This window comes from Petromyzon marinus, chromosome 46 (genome assembly GCF_048934315.1).
Source record: "Petromyzon marinus isolate PM22_M1 ecotype Great Lakes invasive population chromosome 46, UKy_Petmar_22M1.pri1.0, whole genome shotgun sequence".
Lineage (NCBI taxonomy): Eukaryota > Metazoa > Chordata > Hyperoartia > Petromyzontiformes > Petromyzontidae > Petromyzon > Petromyzon marinus.
The window spans coordinates 8,443,021-8,463,228 of NC_133712.1; the positions used below are offsets into that span (position 1 = coordinate 8,443,021).

The 20,208-nt window shown below is 49.9% G+C and overlaps 2 protein-coding genes across 3 annotated transcripts in view; both read right to left on the reverse strand.

Annotated features, from left to right (window-relative positions):
- Positions 1-325: 325 nt before the first annotated feature.
- LOC116952361 (protein FAM3A-like) lies at positions 326-13,184 on the reverse strand. 2 transcript variants are annotated; one of them, XM_032971638.2, is made up of 8 exons: positions 13,042-13,184; positions 7,987-8,124; positions 7,341-7,461; positions 6,739-6,797; positions 5,740-5,790; positions 4,476-4,560; positions 2,168-2,294; positions 326-936 (listed from the first exon to the last, which is right to left on the reverse strand). In XM_032971638.2, the coding sequence occupies exons 1-8, from the start codon at positions 13,052-13,054 to the stop codon at positions 847-849; spliced, it is 684 nt and encodes a 227-aa protein (XP_032827529.1). In that variant the 5' UTR covers positions 13,055-13,184; the 3' UTR covers positions 326-846. The 2 variants fall into 2 exon arrangements, with proteins under 2 accessions (XP_032827529.1, XP_075930267.1); XM_076074152.1 differs by lacking the exon at positions 13,042-13,184 and adding an exon at positions 8,422-11,552 and having other exon boundaries at positions 7,341-8,124.
- LOC116952248 (three prime repair exonuclease 2-like) overlaps positions 11,682-20,208 on the reverse strand; it is a 31,930-nt gene continuing 23,403 nt past the window's right edge. Inside the window, exon 5 of the mRNA XM_076074150.1 lies at positions 11,682-18,367. Within this exon, the coding sequence (XP_075930265.1) occupies positions 18,083-18,367 (285 nt within the window). The 3' untranslated portion in view covers positions 11,682-18,082. The remainder of the gene's footprint in view (positions 18,368-20,208) is intronic.

Sequence of the window (20,208 nt, forward strand, 5' to 3'; positions counted from 1 at the left end):
CGTCATGGTCCACATTTACCAAATTGCTCGCAAAATTGCTTAATTGTGAGAAATGCGTTGCAATCATCGCCCCGTACTGCGACAAAAAGTGAGCAGGACCCAGCGGTTAAAAGTGACTTGGCATTCAGTGAGGCTTTACCTGGATAACCGGGGGCAATGCAAACGTTTGTCAAGGGTCTATTGAGAGCTCAATCGCTATAGCGGACTGCACATTGGCGGTTGAGTAGCTGCTGCCCTTCGCGATGCTCCCGGCTCTCCGTTGCACTTTTGACCGTTTATTTTCTTTCCGTCGCGAGCCTCTTTTCAACCACTAGGACACAGCGAATGCGTCCACACGTTTATTGTTGTTATAAATACAGTTCTCGGATTTAGCACGGTTGGCTGCGAAATAAGTTCAACATACATACACACACGTGCGTAGAAAGGGAATCTTCCCATGCCCGGCAGGTGGCTGAATTTCCAACGCTTCACTTGTTTCGGACGCTGCCTCGGTCGTGCAATGTTTATCACCGGACTTGCAATCCAGAGGTTTGCCGGTTCGATTCCATCACGTGGTGACTGAAATCCTCCCCTGCTGCCTCTCTCGACCCAGCCACTGTGAATGGGGACACGGTCGATGGGCAGGCCTCGTGTGCTGCGAGTCCGGCCAATGTGGAAGAGTAGGCCAAAACGAGCCTTTTTGATGGGGGCTCGTTGCTGTTGGCGTGAACAAGTCGTTTGCAGGGCTGCACCTTTATCTTATCGTTTTTTTTTACTTTGGATTTGGAGGCCGTGACACGGAAAGTCACGGGTGGTGGGCGATCGAGGCATTTGGAGGCACGCGATGGGGGAATTCCTCATCTCCCGTCAGGGTCGGAACTGGGGAACGCAGCCAGCGACCTCCGCCCTGGCCGGCCAGCCGGCGTACGCGTTGTTTCTCATGTTGTTTTCGACGAGCTGCGAAGCGGGACGCAGGCGACAGAGACAATTTGGCGGACGGCAGATAATTTTTTTTCCGGCGGGACGATTATGGGCTCAAAGGTTCAAATAAGAGGCGTGCAATTGCCGCCCGAGCGGTGATAATCTCGTGAAAGTTGTGCCCACGCCTACGTTCATAAAAATAAACTGGTGGAGGGGGCCAGGCTTTGGGAGGGGGGGGGGGGGGCTCTATGCAACGAATTATTGTCTGTTATTTAGACGCACATTATGAGTCAAGTATCTAACAATTGCAGGCACCTCTTCATAGCGTACATTATGTGCGGTGTGCCCATACACATACAGTAAAGGCAATAAGGAAGGGCCATTTGTCTGAAAATGTTGCTTCCTACATAATTTGCTTTGTTATATATATCTTGAGTCCTTCAGCCGAATGGCTTTCGAGAGGGACAATATCCAGCTGTATTTAAACAAACACGTCTCCACAACAGTTGCACAATGAGCTCCATGCAGTGTTGACATTTGGCATTGAACAAGGCCACATCTTGGAGACACGAGCAAGCTGCCGGGTACTTAATATCGCCTGCGGATGAGACCCAGGAATGGGGAAAGCCAATGTAATGTAGCAACAAATTCAAATAAATGTGTAGAGATGAATGGATATTCATATAGAGTGGATCATCGATTATCCGGCGGCTTCGAGGGAGAGGGGGTGCCAGATATTCAAAAACACCGGATAATTACTCATCATCGTTAGTTAGCAATTCTTATATGACATGTTTTTAGGTGTTGTCATGTGTTGTTTAGTGTTTAAAATTGGTTTAATATATATGAAATTGGCATAAATACTTGAAAAAGTGATTGTATTTACTGCACTTTACTTACCACTCCCAGCTGGACGACTCAGCATGTGGTGATGCATATACGTGCAGTAGTTTCATCGTTTAAGTTGTATGCAGTGTATCATGTGCTGCGTGTAACATTCGACACTGAAATCAAGCGTAGCCACATTGTTTTGTCACGCTACGCGGTGCCGATCGCCGGACTGGTCACAGCCTTTGGAGCGGTGTTGGAATCAGCAGCCCGATAATAATATTATCGATGAGCAGCTGCATTCACTGAATGACTCACAATGCTCCGCGCCAATGGACAGCGAGAGTGTTTTTTTTTTTTGCACAGCGTGCACCGTGTGTATGTGTCGAGTCGATATTATTTATTGATGCACGGCCTCCGCGTGGGTGCTGCAAGGCACCTGCTCAAAGGGACTTTGTCCGTTCACGCCCTTGGCTCCGAGAAAGACCCAGCTGTCTCGGAACCTGAGCGACTTGGACTGCGTGCTTCCCAGCTCCGAGAGGATGTCTCTGATCTCGCTGTCCATGCTGCAGCGGGGCGGACACAACGAGAATGTCGATATAGCGGCAATGGTCGCGGGAGAGGGCACACGGTTTTATGCCAAAGCTTCGACGGTGTTGTGGGGAATACTCTTTGGTTCTATCCGGTAAAGTCACGTAGGTAAAAAATAAAACAACAAAAATCACGACGTTTCGGCCACAACACAAGCGGCCTTCATCAGGTGAAGGGATCAGGCTGTCTCGAGGACAGCGCTGGAGTGAAACACAGCCACGCTCAGACCGCGACCTTTAAGCTGTGTGCGAGGAAACAAGGTGCCTTGACAAAGGAATTAGCATAAAAATTAGCATTTGATTGGCCGGTGTACAGGTGGTGTACATGCGGGTGAACATGCCGGTTGGCGAGGAGGGGAGGGGGAGTTTACCTATTGATGGTGTGAAAAGGGAATTTTTAAGAGCTGCGAAAGTTTGGGGTACCACTACTTGAAAAATATACTGTACCATTGAAATTAGTTTAATGTTTGGTTCGATTTAGAACATCTTTCCAATGGTTGCTTAATTTGAAACCATCTTCTCGGTTGAAATTGTGTCTGTGTTTGTAGATCTGAATTTCCTCGTGAACAAATCTCTGATAAAAACCCGTGGGTTTGCAAAGAACCTTGGTATCGGAGAAAATTATATCGTGATCACCCACAGCATTGTAACAGTGATCAGCTACGGCAGAAGAATTCGTTCTGCCATGTTTCAAATCTGATTTGTGCTCGCCAATTTGGTCAGAGACATGTCGCTTTAAAGCTTTAAATCTAGAAGTGGGGAATGCGTGATTAATTGGTGCTTTCGAATGTGCGTTTGTATGCAGAAGTATTGGATTGGCTGAACGGGAGCAGGCGGCGGGAAGGTGTTGGGTAACCCTTTCGTTCGATTGACAAAAGGGTTATAAATTATTATTGTTCCGAGAAGGATATTCTAAGACAGTATATTCTTCAATGAGCTATGCAGCACGTGGTGACCGAACGTGATCTGGCCATGGATAACATCAGTGGCGAAGTAGGGTCAAGTTAACGATAATACAAATAATGATAATACGATATTCTTTGGGTCTTTCGGTGAAGTCACGTAGATAGGTTCGAATAAAATAACAAAAAACTACGACGTTTCAATCGCAACACAAGCGGTCGTCATCAGAAAAGGGTGACTTTTCCGAAAGATCTAAAGAATATGAATTCCTGCAGTCACGAAAGCTTTAAGGCAAGATTTAATGATAATACGAATATTGATCATACAAATAATAACGATAATACAAAGAATGATAATACGAATAATGATCATACAAATAATAACGATAATACAAAGAATGATAATACGAATAATGATCATACAAATAATTATAACGCAAATAATTATAACACAAATCATGATAATACGAATAATGATAACACAAATAATAATACAAATAATAACGCTTTCAGCATGTAAAGCGCTGCTCTGGATCTGCTCCTCACTCTGGAAGCGAGAGAGCTACTTTGAGGCAGGAGGAGGAGCCACAGACAAGCGCGAAGGCAGCAGCACCGGTGGTAAACCGGCGCCAACAATTTGCCCGAGCTCTGCGCTCCTCTCTATATGAAGATATTTTCAGCCAATCAACGAGCGTCGTTTACATGTAGGAGGAAAACAGAGTGCCCACAAAGAACCATGCGTGCTGGGGGGGGGGGGGGGGGGCGGCAACTCTCTATCCCTTGCAGATGGAACGAATGGAGCCCACGCTCTCTGGACCGCCTTCTCCTGGCGAGCGAGGGCACGGCACCTCGATGCCCACGAGAAGGAAGGTTCACGACAATTGTCCAGTGATCCACCAACCCTTGCTGCCTCCACACTGCTGGATTTCAGGCCACGTGAATGGCCACCAGCGTCCGGCTGCAATGTCGTAGATCGCCACGTTGCGACAATGAGGAGGCCGAAGCCCACAGGCGTTTACGTGGCCGTGCACTGCCCTTGAAGGACGTCCGCGTCATCCTTGTTCGAAACCAAGAGCGCGGCAAGCGCACGCAGTGCGACAGAACACGTGAAATGTAACAAAGTCGGAGCGAGTTTGGGAAACTGACTTCGCGATCCATCGGCATATCGCAACTTGGACGACATCGAGTCGGAGAGTGAGCGACGACATTCGCGGAGTCTCTGGTAACGACGGAGCCGTAGCGTCCGCCCGCTCACCAGGTCGCGACGTCATCGAACGAGGCCACCACCACGATGGTCTTCTCCTCTATCGCTCTCAGCAGCCGCAGGCACTCCTCGGGGTCTGCGGCAGTCATTGTTATTGTCGTTGTTATGATAATAGGTAATATTATTATTCACGTTGCGTGCTCAAATTCACAAAGAGGAACAAACGCCCCCCAGGTAGAGCCTGACACCTGGCCACATAAAACTTGAGCCTCCAACGTTTTGACTGATGGCCTCGACTCTGCAGTCGCAGAAGCCTCGAGTCGCAGTCCAAATACTCCTCTGACAAAGAGGATAGGCTTTTACCCTTTCCTGGCAAAGAATGCACGGAAGCGTTAAGATGTTCAAACACCATATCACGGGAGGGATAACGTCTGCATTAACCACACGTGCTTGTGGCAAACCGTGCAAACAAACATGCTTTAGAAAAATGTACGCATTATCCTTGAAACTGATTGGCCTACACCAGAGGCAGCCTCCTCTGTTGCTCGTCGCATCAGTGTTAGACCAAAGAATAATGGCAAAAGGTGGACAGTACAAAGACAATGCAAATATGAAAGCATTCATAGCTAGGGTTGAGCGGTTATGTCTACGCTTCGGGCAGTTGCCGTGCTTTTGCGTGTTGAAGGGATTAGGAGCAGCCAGAGAAAATGCGCACATTGGAGAATATCACACCTAAAAACAATCCGTATAGCGAGGTCGGCGACCTACCTGCTATGCTGTGTTTTGTAGCCGCCCACCTACACATTCCCCCAATTTAATTGCAAATTTGCACCCTTGGCGTCATGCCATGAGATGGAGAATCGTTATTTCGTAACTATCATCAGAGCACTGCATTACCCCACGTGCTACTGAATGACCCGAGCAAAGAAGGAGGTATCCCAGAACTACTTCTGAGATCTCGTAACATGTATTTCTTTACAACCACCAAGGGGCACACTCTTGCGAACCCTAATCACGGAGCAGTGTTCATTGTTTTGCAGTTAACCGATGTTAATTTTGGCGAGTTGAGTTAGCGAACTAAAATGAATGATGGGAGTTTTGTTTGTGCTGTTATCAGTTAGCAGACATTAATTTGCTACACGCAGAACCCAATTTTACCACAGGCTTCTGACGCTCCTATTAGAAGCCAGGATCTCAGCAGTGCTGGCTCAGTATCTTTGACCCCTGACCCACCCGGCCTACTTGCCTAGGCTTCTGTTGATACTGAAGCATAAATGTGAGTCACCACAAGTGATATGCGAGTCGAGACACCCACCTCCCGAGTACAAATTAAATATCCTCCTGTCCATGATTTCCCCATTCATTCCTGAAATCAATAGTAAAACAACAACATTGGTAATTCACGTACAATTCAAATGTCCATTAACCTTCTTGTTAGGTAATAAACTATAAATAATAACAATGTAAGCTATGTCGGTCACGGGCTAGTTTGATTATTACTTCACCAGACTGGAAATGCAGAATGATAGAAGGGGCCACAGGATTTAGATTGGATATCACTCGGCACTGATGTTTATTTTTAGGCGGTCATTAACTCAGGTTATCAGGTACATGGCAAGCATCAGGTAATGCCGATTACATTCTGCGCATTCTTGTATCCGTTCTTTTTGGTAATTTCCCCCCAATTGTATCCTGACTATGCTATTGATACAATGTATTAAGACTCATTAACTGGCTCAAAACTTTGTAACATATACGGAGGACAGCAGAGCTTGGGGAATTGTTGGCACCGGCTCCCCGCCTGGCTTCCTACCAGCTCGTCTCAGGCTCCCCAAAAGGTCTGAATTGCAATTTGCACGAATGAGGCTATGAGACAAATTATTCAATCACATCTCCCGCAGAGCAGTCCATTGCTCTGTGCTAGGGAATGACCCGCAGAATGATGTATCACAGAGCTACCTGAGATCCCTTCAGGTAACGTCTGATCAACACGACATGGAGCAGTACTTTTGCACTGGCTCTGCCATTGTGAGCATAACGTTCATCGCAGGACAGTTTAACATATACAGTGTATATCCCCATATGTTTTAATGCTCGCAGTGGGAATAAGCCTATAATCAATTGCAGTACCAAATGCAATATGGTAGCTTCTTATCCCGTCATTGGTGGCTGGGCAGAGACCATCAACTCACTACACTTGAGAACCCAGATTAATTCCACCGCAGGTTCCTGGATATGAACCCATGGGCCAGCAGTCCCAGATCAGTGCTCTAGGCCACCAAGCCACTCCTCAATACTGAAGATGAGTGTTTACCATTGATGAGCACCACACTGAGACCTCCCTGCATCTCGCTCAGAGCTGGCATCGTGACGCTGGGGCACACGGACCGGGAGAGAAGGAACAGCACTCAATGCAATGGCCACGCGCGAGCGCTTCAGGCCACACGAACCACCGTCGGCCAATACGTCCCATGAACATGTGTGAAACGTTCCCTGCGAATTACTCCACGGGGGATCACACCCAGCAGCAGCAGCAGCAACAATATCGCCCCACTGCTGCGAGCACTTGGCAGGACCCTCCCCGAGAAAGAGTCTTGAGACTCGGAGAGCCAACGCAGTAACAATAATAATGATGACACCGCCACCATCCAAAGCGTGGCTGTGCCTGAAGCCACGGCTCGACATTGTGGCGCCCAACCGAGTCTCATTTAATGGCGCTGCTGAGTCTCTCTTCGTTTTCACCGATTTGGTTGCCCATTCGGGCGGCGTTCCCCTCGCCTCTAGGGGTTGCCCCACACGGTCGCAACCACTCGGCCCACTCGCCCCCACCCTTGCCCCGGCACTTGCAGTGCCCCCTGCCCCCCCTTCACCCTGAGGTTCCGAGCGCATGCGTTGGTTCAACGCTGAAGCACTCACATCGCGTCCTCCCAGCAGATCTTGCTTGCGAGGACGTTCGCCGCTCCGCTCGCGACCTTGAAGGAGAAGTGGCCGGGCGGGCACGGGGCCGTCAGCCCGCATTTGAAGAGCACCTGCTCATCTACACGGCACGCACGCACAGATGCACGTGCACCACACGCGTCACACACACCACACGCACCACACGCGTCACACACACCACACGCGTCACACACACCACACGCGTCACACACACCACACGCGTCACACACACCACACGCACCACACGCGTCACACACACCACACGCACCACACGCGTCACACACACCACACGCGTCACACACACCACGTGCATCACACGCACCACGTGCGTCATACACACCACACGCGTCACACACACCACACACACCACACGCGTCACACACGCCACACGCGTCACACACACCACACGCGTCACACACACCACGTGCGTCACACACGCCGCACGCGTCACACGCCGATGACCCCTGCATCGCGAGTCAGCAGGGTGCGCTGACCGTCACACCACGGCAAGCGGCATCACCCCTCCTCCCTCCCGGACAAAGCGAGGCCGTTCACCGTGGTTGCAGCAACAAAAACTGCGCTCGTCCCAAATCGGGCCGAGGCCAGGGCCAGGGCGACTACGCACGCGACACGGCGGGGGCGGTCGTCGAGTCGACCGCTCTCCCCGCGGCACTCACGAGGACCGCGCTGGGCTCGCCGTATCCTCTGAGCAGCAGCAGGGTGAAGGCGACGCTCCCCGCCGCAGCGAGGACGCAGCAGATCCCTGCCGGAGACGACGGGAGAGGACGCGTGAGCCAACGAAGGGATCGGTCGTTCAGTCTCGCCGGGGGAGTCGCGCGCGCGCGTGTGCGCCGATTTGGATCTGGTCCCGTTCGTCCACCGACGCATCCGGGTCGAGCCCAGCACGGGACTCTCACGGTGCGCGGTGGATTTTTTTGTTTGTTTGTTTGTTTGTTTCCCACTCGCTATTTTCTGCACCGAGCCAGAACCAAGGCGCGTATGATACGCTGGGCCTCGCAATACGTTCGACTGGGAGCCACACAGGAACAAGGGCCAATACCGTGTCCGTCGCGTGTGACGTCGGTCAGTAACGCTGCGAGGTGACACGGCGTCCCCGCGTCACCTCGACTCGTTCGTCGCGTCAGCGGCACGGCTCAGCTTCTGCAGTGGGAAAAAAAAGAGAATCGGCTGCTCCCTGAGCTGCGCCGAACTGACTATAGGCGCAGTTCGATTTGCGCGATGGCAAATGAGGTTGGAGTACCAGGAAACATGGTGGCCACACATTTGAATCCAGGAGTCTGTTTCCCAAATGGCCTCTTGCTGATTTTCTAGAATACAAACCAAATTCCATAACTTATAATTATTTCAATAACGGTAATTTATCTAGGGAAGTCTGACTGAGTCACACGACTGTTTTTTCTTTTCTTCTGGAGGGTCCTACATTGGTACCTTTGACCAATTCCATTTCAAAGAGAGGAAACCAGACCCATGGTAAATGATTGTTATCAGTCCCAGATCGGCTCAAGAACCCACTGACTGTACTACCTTATCTTGGCCACTTCGCAGGCCAGCGAATGTTTCACAAGTTTCACAAGTCTCACAAGTCTCACAAGTTTCACAAGTCTCCGCGATCCTCCAGCCCTTGCCGCTAAATCTATCGATGACAGCCACGCTCACCCACGTCCGATGTTTTTTGGAATCCTGACTTTATTTGAAGCCAATGTAGCAGACTCGTGCTTACCCAGTAAACATCCCAACGTTGAGTCAACGTTGGCCCGACGTTCCATGTTCACTCAGGTCTCAGATTGGAGTGTTCCTGTTTATAAAACATTGAATGCAGGTAGCCGTCTGTGATTGTACTGAGTTTTCAGGTTTGGTGAGTTGATGTTGGCAGCACGGTCACCATTGACTGATCATACAAACCATCAGAATAATTTGGCTACACTTCCAGCTCTGAAAAATGTAAATATCAGTTTGACTACCGTGCAATGAACATGTGACAGGACATGTGGGAAAGTGCTGCCTGCTTCGTGTGTGTGGAACAAAGGTCACTTGAATGTATCTCAGAGGGAGCTCTGCGATATCAACTTCTCTAAGCCGAATTCGTCTCACGACACGAACGCCGTTGAGCAAACTCGGGATAGTAATCGCAGGAAATGTTTCCCCCAAGAATATCTGAGAACATTTCTACAACTGTTTATTTCAGTTTTGGTCCAGTAGCCTGCTGTGCGCTGCCGAGGCTGTGGCCTGGTATCTGACATCAGGCCCAGGTGCTGTCACGTGCTCCTGACCTCGCAGATTTTGCGTCTCCGTCTGCAAGAGGAGGAAACACGTTTCCAAACACAAATGATGCGACGTGTGTCTCCTGATGTTCTAATGCCTCCCAAGATCATTTACCACCACACCTACTGTAGATAATGTGGCACTTAGCGTAATTTACTGTATGTGTGAATGTACACGTGCTTAAGCAGGCACGCAACACATTTGCCAGTTTACGTTGTGTAGCTAAGCCACAAGTGGTGCTTTCACACAACTCTATATTTACTGCACAGGTGATATCCACGGTGATCCATGCCCCACTGATCTTCAATGACCCTCTTTTTACTCTCTTCTCAACAGCTGATTGAAAAATCGCGAAAGCGATGGCTCTGCATCTTACACAAGATCTTCCCCCCGTGTAGCGTGAACAGACTGTTGGGCCAAGTGCTGTTAGCGAGTAGCACCTATGAAGGGTGGCACGGCACACGAAGAGGTGGGTGGCCAGCATCACGCCCGGCCGCATTTGTCTCCCCAAGTCCTGAGCTTTACACACCGCACCAGGTATTCGCTTAAAGGCTGAGTCAACCTAAGCGAGACCCAGGACCGGTTCAGATGTTCTTCGCCGATGTTGGCCATGAGCGGGAATCGAACTCAGGTAGCCTGGTTGGTAGTGCAGTTGGCTAATTGCTACATCATCGCGATGTGTTCCAGTGGTGATTGATAAAATATTGAATACGGTACAGGTGTTAAGATTGCTGGGAGACATGGTTAGATGTTTGAAAATAAAACGTGAATCTCTCTAGTATTTATATTATTTTAGTGGGGTACCTACAACTAGATCACCCGCTGTAATAAACACGTGACTATGACCGTCACATGTTATTTACAAAGTATCAAAATGACAGAAGGATACACTGCGTAAGCACAATTCACACTTCACGTGCAAAAATGTATCGGCTCTAAATACGGTGCGGCGATGTTTACATATCGTACACTTTATACACAACCAAATTTGACATTATAAGCGTCGGATGACAGCGAAATTACAGCGTGTGGACAGAGGCGTGCACTCATAATTCGTAAACAAATGTAATTGTACAGCGGTTCGCGCTGCGCGGATGAATGCTGTGATTAGGTGAAAAGAGGTGTTTTCCACAACCGATAAGTTCAAGTAATCTTCAACGGGACATTGACAGGAGCATTCAGACTCGGACTCGAGTCCAATTCATCCCATCGAGCTAAACGGCTCTTTACTCGGGACGAGAACAGCCCACAACACTGACGGCAAGTGCGGTATTACCAGGACATTGCAAGTGGTCAGTGCCGGAGTAAGCTCGTGCAGGGCCTGTAGCGTGATGTTATTCAGGGGCCCTAAATTAAAATTAAAACGTAAATATTAAAACACATAAATTTTTTACTTGCATAGTAAAGTAATTGTATTTTTTTCATTTGCTAAACAGCCAGATAATACGACAAAACGCTAACCTTACACACCGAGTCGTTCATAAAAGTTGAAGGCGGTATAGTTCTATAGTAATAGAGCAAGTGCAGAATCACTGAACCGGAATTGATAGCTTGAAAGCGTTTAGCGCGGGGCCCTTGGAACTGCGGGGCCCGTGGCTTGTGCTACTTTTGCTCCTGGGATAACCCGGCACGGCAAGTGGTGGGGATGTTCAAACTAAAACATTGAAAGCGATCTCAGCGGAGAAGCTGGCACCACATGGAACGCTCCAATCTCGATGTTACGGACCTTAGTTGCCAATACCATCCGGAGAGTGGAGCACGTGGAGGTGTACAGGCGGTGGTGGAACCACCCATGGGATAACATCTTCACGGTCATCAGCGAGCGTGCGTGTGGAGTTGTATTGACCAAGGTTTCAACTGGTGTCTCATTATACGCGTCGTTAATAATGGATGATGCTGTTATGGATTCCCGATGCGATCAGCTCCCAGTTATCGGAAGTAACAGGGGCAGAAGTGTGATCCAGATAAAGTAAAAACACGAACAATTCAAAATGCATTACAAACTATGACATTCAAGGCATATCCATTGCAGAAGTCGATTTTTTTTGGCCGTACGTTTATTTTTAGAGCACAGAACATTCTACCCATTTTGCTTGTTGACTTAGAAAAAATAAGCCATGGGTCACTGCCCTCCGACGAGTGAGGAACGGCTACCAATATTATCCATAGAGGTTTTTGGGTTAGATCGCGTAAATATAAATGTGTCGTTAAATCCGCCACCACCCGACACAGGCAATTAGTAAGGTTTGTCACGTAAACAAAACGTGGCAATTCGTTACTAGTTCACTACTGGAGAGTGAAACCCAAAACATTTACGATTCGAGCGCCGTGACGTTTCGCCAATAATTACAACAACCACCACCAGCATCATCAGGCGGGACAGCCGGATACCAATAACATGGCCTCAGCCTTAACTCGGAGACCAATAGCACGGCCTCGCCGTAACTCGGAGACCAACAGCATGGCCTCAGCCGTAACTCGGAGACCAATAGCACGTGCTCAGCCGTAACTCGGAGACCAATAGCACGGCCTCAGCCGCAACTCGAAGACCAATACATACAGTTGTTCAGATTAAGCGAGAATTGTTCAGCAGCAAAAAAAAATGATGCCAATTTATTTGATTGGGGTAGTTGCCCCAACTTTACCAACTCCAGTGCTCGCGACACCGCCATGGTGGAGATTTATGTTTTTTTTTGTATCACCCTCGTGATTAACAATTATCAGACGCGTGCAGCGTGTGCGTGTGTGTCCCAACAGTGGCGAAACGTGTTGACCGTTGTGGTAGAGAGGGAGGGGTGGGGTGTCACGAATATTGGAGTCGATAATCACGCCTCGTACACTCGCGAGCGTCACGGCGGTGGCTATCGTACGAACGTCACCCCTCCCTCGCCATGAACATCCACGGGCTCTCTGTTGGGAGTTGGCGACCAAAGTGGCATCGAAACTTGGGAGTGCTGTACCGCTCGATGTCCTCCAATCCCTCTCGGGAGATGTCGCCTCGGAATGCTGCTGTGGTGTTGTTTTTGGTTGTTGTTGTTGTTGTTCGGCAGAACCACTTTTTCATTTCACCCAATCCCCAAATTTCAAACACGCAGCTGAAACCGCTAAGTCACACTTGTTCACAAAAACGTGACCGCCGTTATTGGACAGCCTTCAATCTGGCTATCGTACGACAAGTCACAGTGCAATCCCTTGGTAACGTCTCAACATCGTTACACGACATGCAATAAACATCGGGAGTCCCGGCTCAGGACTCTTTACTTATTACAATTTGCATTAAACTCGGGACAGAAAACAGCCTTCGCTCGCCCGTCGCGCGAAGGAGAGAGGTCGCCGGACGGAGACACGGGCTGGATGATGCCTCTGTCCTGCCCAGGTGCACGTGAGTCAAGCTTACCTAGGGACTTCATTGGCTCACAGCGAAGGCGGTGTGGAGGCTGCTGCTGCTGCAGTTGCTGCGACTTTTATCAGGACGTCAAGTCAAACCGGCTCGCTCAGCCAAAACCTCATCGTCGTCGTCGTCGCAAGCAGAAGCGTACAAGTATAAAATAAAAACCCAACTAAGTGTATCATCAAAGAACAAACGGCAGGAGCAGGAGACAACCAGAATCGCTCGCCGTCCGCGTTCAATGAGGTGGCTATGAATAATGCGACAGACGGGGGGGGTTAAAGACCAAGGCCCACGACTCAGTGGCTTTGTTGCGGTCACACTGAGAATGAAGCCCCCTCGAGTGAGCTGCAGGTGAGGGGCGTGGCCTGGCTGGTTGCAGGGGGCACGCACGGTGACGCCACCCCCACGCTCTGCATTGCGACACACGCGTGGTGCGCTCAACGGCGTGTTGTGTGTGTCGTGTGTGTGTCGTGTGTGTGTGTCGTGTGTGTGTGTGGTGTGTGAATGACGTGACGCGGGGAGCGGTGGCGCAGTGGTGAGCGCGCCGCGTTACGAAAGCCAGCCAACCGAGTTCGATTCCCGCTCACGGCCAACATCGCCGACAAGTGGCTATCTGAACCGATCCTAGGGCCTCCCATGGGTCTGCTCAGCCTCAAAATGAGCACCCGTTGCGGTGTGTGTGTGTAAACATCATCACTGGGAAGAGAAAGACGGCCGGGTGTGGTGCTGGCCACCCTCCCTCCGTGTGCAGCGTTCCAGCCTTCATAGGTGCTCGTTAACGGCGCTTGCCCCAACAGTTTGTTGAATGTGTCTTTGCGTCGCGTGACTTCGGATGCCCATGCACCTCACCCCTGATTGTGTAATTGTGGCCTGGCCTGTTGTCCCCCCACTTGCACCGACCGGCACGGACCAGCGCGAGGAAGTATGGTTAAACGACTTCCATGAGTGGCGTGGCGCAGAGGAGGCCCTCATCCAGCAGTGGATTGACAAAAGGGTCGCGCATGGATTTTCCCCACAACAGGCGCCAATGTTCCTGGGCATAACCCCTGACCCTAAAGTGTAAACAGGTCCCTGCAGGGTGGGCTGGTAGGAACATTTGAATTTTTGTTTACACCCAACAGCACGAGATTTCACTTCGTTAAAGTATTGAAAGGGGACGGACGGACGGACACATTAATCTATTGCAGGCTGGTACACTCAGTTTACAACTTCGTTCCTACCAGTAAAACCTAACGCCTATAGACCTTCACCCCTAACTTTATACCCGAAGCCTAAAACATAACCCATAAACGCGAACCCAAAGCCGCAATCCCGAAACTATAACCCTAAATAGTAACGGCTAAACAGTAAACACCCTCACCTTAACCCTGAAAACCGAAACCCCCAACTCCAACACCCCACGTTCTTATTCTTCTCGTTATGACACTCGCATGAGTCTCAAGACTCTTGAGCAGGAGGGTCCTGCCAAGTTTTCTCAGTCGGGGAGCGACGACTGCTGCTGTGCAATCCGAGCGGAGCACTTCTCAGGCAGTGTTCTGTAACATGCTGAGGATGCTCGCCCACTGCCAATCGCCACTTCACGCTTGCCCGTTGTTTGGCTCTGGGGAGGACACCGCATAACCCAGAGCTAAAGAACACAAATGAAGACGCACCGAATTAAAGGGACACATTCATGCGGAGGAGACCCACGCCGAATAGTGGAGTGGGGGGGAACACGCAAACTCCACACAGAGAGGCGCCCGAGTCGGGAATCGAATCGAGGCGTTTCTTGCTGTGAGGCACGAGTGGTAAATAGGCGCCACGACTCTGCCGTCCAATCCGAGACCATCGTCTGGTCTGCAAATGGGACAAAAATAATCAGTGGAAACAGAGGCGCCCTGGACACAGGGTTACGTGCAAAGAAGCTGGGTACCCAGAGCAGCAATTTATCCAAACTGAGCACTCATCAATTCCTTTGTTTATGTATTTTGTTGTTGTAATTAAAGAGACACGGGGGTAGTGGGGGGGGGGACTGAAAATGTGCGGATCAAAAGTTGTGAATGGAAGTGAGAAAGAAATGTCCCCTCGTCTCGGCTATTGTAAGCTGAGACCAACCCAAGGCTGTACAACAACAGCAGCAGTTTTATGTCATGGTGACATGCCAAGAATGCCGGTAATCTTGTTACGTTTTGGCTGGCGAAGGCAAAATATTTTGCGCGTGAGAGCTGCCCCTTCGAGGTTGGCCACACGATTACACCGTGTCCTGATTGACTGGCTGATGTCAGTTCATACGGTACCGATGCCCTAAAAGGCCAAGAAAGCAGAAAGGTTGGCACAAATATACACGTCTATATTTGAACTGTTTTTAGATTTGGCATTACTGATTTTTTAAAAACATGTATATTTTTTTACCCAGGTAAGGCCCACTGAGCTATGTGGCTCTTTTTCAGAAGCGACCTGGCCACAATTGATAACTCAACGAAGTGGCTTATCACGTGGAAATGTATAGCAGCCAAATACTCTAAACGCACGTTTCTAAAATGTGGAGGGAGACACCGGAGGACCTGGAGAAATATCCACGTGACCACGGGGAGAGAGACATGCAAACTCCAAGTATACAAGAGCGTATGGGTTCGGGATCGAACCCATACGCTCCTGTATACTTTGCTAGGTGGTTAACCCTCGCCACAGATTTCAGCCGCCTATGATTAAATCTGGTTTTCAGGTTGCAGTGAGAATTGATGGTGTCAACCTGGGCACAATGACTGCTGCATACACATTCCATCCTGTTGGTTATAAATTTGGCTACAATCGCAGCTCTTTGCGGAGTTTCGCTGAAGCATGGCAAGTGAGGAAGTGCTGCACCCTCGCGTGCGGGACTAGAATCGATTTCAGAGCTAGATCTGCGATATCTCCTTCCGTAGAAGATTCCAACCAACATGCAGCACGTGTATGATAGAGGTGGTTGCGGTAGTGATGTCTGGACCTTTGCTCCCTTGTGCTTACTTTTTAACCTACTCTGTACTTTCTTTCTCACTTGACTGTTGGACACGGCAAAGTTACAAATGACACACTTGCTTGTGTTATTATTATTAATAAACCATGTTGAACTATTTTCTCAGGACGAATGTGAATTGACCAAGGCTGGATAAAAAAGTAATAACCTGAAAAAGAGTTTATAACATTAATCAGTAGCAGTGTTACTCATAGCGAACCTTGACATAATTTGACCCTTTATAAACCATTACCCTACAATCACCATCTAGTGTAAAACGGTAAAAAACAAGTTACATTTAAAATGTGTCTGTGCATATTGCTTCCCACTGCGAAACCACAGAGCTGCCCAGCTACTTCATGTACAAGTTTCCACCACCTTGGGACTCACTTGTCCTGGATGACCAAACTTTGGAGGTTGTGTGTCTCTCTCCCTGTGGTCGCCTGGATCTTTCTCCAGGTCCTCTGGTTTTTCCCTCCACATTTAGAATCAACACGCATTTAGAGTGTTTGGCTGTTATACATTTCTACGAGATAAGCCCACTTCGTCAAGCTATCATTTGTGGCAATATCGCTTCTGCAAAAGAGTGTTCAGCTCAGTGGGGCTTACCTGGTAAAATATACTAAAAATAGACCTATTATTTGGGTCTTTTGGTAAAGTCACCTCGTCTTCAGGAAGACAACCACTTGTGTTGCGATCAAAATGTCGTCGTAGTTTTTTTCGTTGAACCTATCTACGTGAATTTACCGAAAGACCCAAAGAATATGAATTCCTGCAGTCACGAAATATTTAAGTCAAGATTTAAAAATAGACCTGCCACACTCAGAGCTTGACCCTGCTTTCCCATTGCAGCTTATTACAACTTGGCAGTCTCTTTCAGTTTATGGTCTGCGTTGCCGACTGTAAATTGGGTTCAGGGTACGTATTGACCTTTCATCAGCAGCTCTGATAAAAAAAATAACTAAATAGCAAAAAACACGCTCTTTATATCCGTACAACAGGGCCTGGGAATCTCAGGCCCCCGTAGGCCGAATACCACTCACAGCTTGGTTTTCATACGGCCTGTGACTTCACGTCACATGGTCAATGGCCACATGAGACCTACACCATTTCTAAGTGGCCTGCAAACGAATTTACTGAGCAGGTAATGGACGGAAATGCGTTTGTCCTGGCAACACCGCGTTTTTTTTATTTCAGGTGCGCTTATCATCAACAATCATTTCCCCTTATACCAGGGGACCAGCAACCAAAATAACAATAAGAGCCATTTTTTTGATAATTCAGTATGAAACAAAAACCCGTCAATGTATAAAAAATATATAACGGTCACGAAGCTGTCCTATTAAAGAGCCGCGTGCGGTTCCGGAGCTGCAGGTTGCCGATCCCTGACGTGTGCGTGGGCAGTGTCAACGATTCAGAGGCAGAGTTTCTAGGAGGCCCCTTCTTTATTAACACCTTTCACGGTCTCGTCCGCACACTCTCCACTGTAGCTCAGCCTCGCCTGTACACAACCCTAGCCGTCAAACACTGACGGCGTTGACTGAGATAGCCAACTACTATCCCTCGTAGCGCAACATCTAGCGAGGACGGCAGCGACGACGAGACGAGTCCACTTCTAGAACCGGCAGCCTCGAGCCTCCCGCTCTCGGCTCCTTTTATGCTCCCCAGCGCGGCCTGGCTCCGCCCCGACCGCGCCTCCCTTCTCGAACCCGCTAGCAGGTTCCAGGGGCCTCCAGACGGGGTCCTCCGTGACCCTTGCCCCAGTTCCTCCCTCTGCCTACACCACGTGCACGCCCTTACCGGCGCGTGTGCTGTCTGTCCACCGCAGTTGCCGCTGCTGTCCACTAGCCGGCGCTATTACACTACACTTATACCTCCCAGTGCAGTGACAGAAGGGACAGAGAGGTGGCACTGTGAACACAACAACAACAACAACAACACTTCAGAGTAAACAATTTCCCCGGGGGCCCCCACGGTGCTCGCCACCCACGGCACTCCCTGCGGGGGGGGGGGGGGAGTGGACACCGCCGCACGGGAGGGGTGGTGCGGGTGGTGGCGAGTGGCGGGGAAAGGTCACACGGCCGGAGCCGCCGCCGCCGCCGCGGCGGCGGCGGCCACGGCGGCGGCCCTGGCCGGCTTCCGCTTGGAGGGGCTGGGCACGTAGAGGAGGGGGATGTCGGCGAGGGGCCGCGCGTGGCCGTCGATCCAGGGGAGCAGCTGCGGCGCGCGGCGCTGGGCGAGCCGCAGCAGCGTGAGCGCGTCCGTCTCGGCGTTGTGCAGCCCCGCCGGCGGGCCACGTCCGAAGAACAGCTCGTACAGGTCGCTCAGACCGAACTTCACACCGCCGGCCGCCACCACCTGGCCGGGGTTCAATGGGGGCAGGGTGGGAGGTGAGGGGGGAGGGCTTTGATGGCGTTGGATTCATTTGGTTTTGAGTCTCTCTCTCTCTGTGTGTCACTCCTTCTCCTTGTGCCCAATCACCGTGTTCGGCCCTTCTCAACTTCCCTTTGTACATTCAGCAGCACTGCCCATAGACTCAACACTACCCATAGACTCAACACTACCCATAGACTCAACACTGTCCATAGACTCAACACTGCCCACAGACTCAACACTGCCCCATAGACTTAACACTGCCCATAGACTCAACACTGCCCATAGACTCAACACTGTCCATTGACTCAACACTGCCCATAGACTCAACACTGCACCATAGACTCAACACTACCCATAGACTCAACACTGTCCATTGACTCAACACTGCCCATAGACTCAACACTACCCATAGACTCAACACTGCCCATAGACTCAACACTGCCCATAGACTCAACACCACCCATAGACTCAACACTGCCCATAGACTCAACACTGCCCATAGACTCAACACTGCACCATAGACTCAACACTGTCCATTGACTCAACACTGCCCATAGACTCAGCACCGCCCATAGACTCAAAACTGCACCATAGACTCAACACTGCCCATAGACTCAACACTGCCCATAGACTCAACACTGCCCATAGACTCAACACTGCCCATAGACTCAGCACTGTCCATTGACTCAACACTGCCCATAGACTCAACACTGCACATAGACTCAACACTGCCCCATAGACTCAACACTGTCCATAGACTCAACACTGCCCATAGACTCAACATTGTACATAGACTCAACACTGCACATAGACTCAGTACTGCCCATAGACTCAACACTGCCCATAGACTCAACACTGCCAATTGACTCAACACTGCCCATAGACTCAACACTGTCCATAGACTCAACACTGCCCATAGACTCAACACTGCCCATAGACTCAACACTGCCCATAGACTCAGCACTGCCCATAGACTCAGCACTGCCCATAGACTCAACACTGCCCATAGACTCAACACTGCCCATAGACTCAACACTGCCCATAGACTCAGCACTGTCCATTGACTCAACACTGCCCATAGACTCAACACTGCACATAGACTCAACACTGCCCCATAGACTCAACACTGTCCATAGACTCAACACTGCCCATAGACTCAACATTGTACATAGACTCAACACTGCACATAGACTCAGTACTGCCCATAGACTCAACACTGCCCATAGACTCAACACTGCCAATTGACTCAACACTGCCCATAGACTCAACACTGTCCATAGACTCAACACTGCCCATAGACTCAACACTGCCCATAGACTCAACACTGCCCATAGACTCAACACTGCCCATAGACTCAGCACTGCCCATAGACTCAGCACTGCCCATAGACTCAACACTGCCCATAGACTCAACACTGCCCATTGACTCAACACTGCCCATAGACTCAACACTGCCCATAGACTCAACACTGCCCATAGACTCAGCACTGCCCATAGACTCAGCACTGCCCATAGACTCAACACTGCCCATTGACTCAACACTGCCCATAGACTCAGCACCGCCCATAGACTCAACACCACCCATAGACTCAACACCGCCCATAGACTCAACACCGCCCATAGACTCAACACCGCCCATAGACTAAACATTGTCCATAGACTCAACACCGTCCATAGACTCAACACCGCCCATAGACTCAACACCGCCCATAGACTCAACACCGTCCGTAGACTCAACACCGTCCATAGACTCAACACTGCACCATAGACTCAACACTGCCCATAGACTCAACACTGCCCATAGACTCAGCACTGCCCATAGAC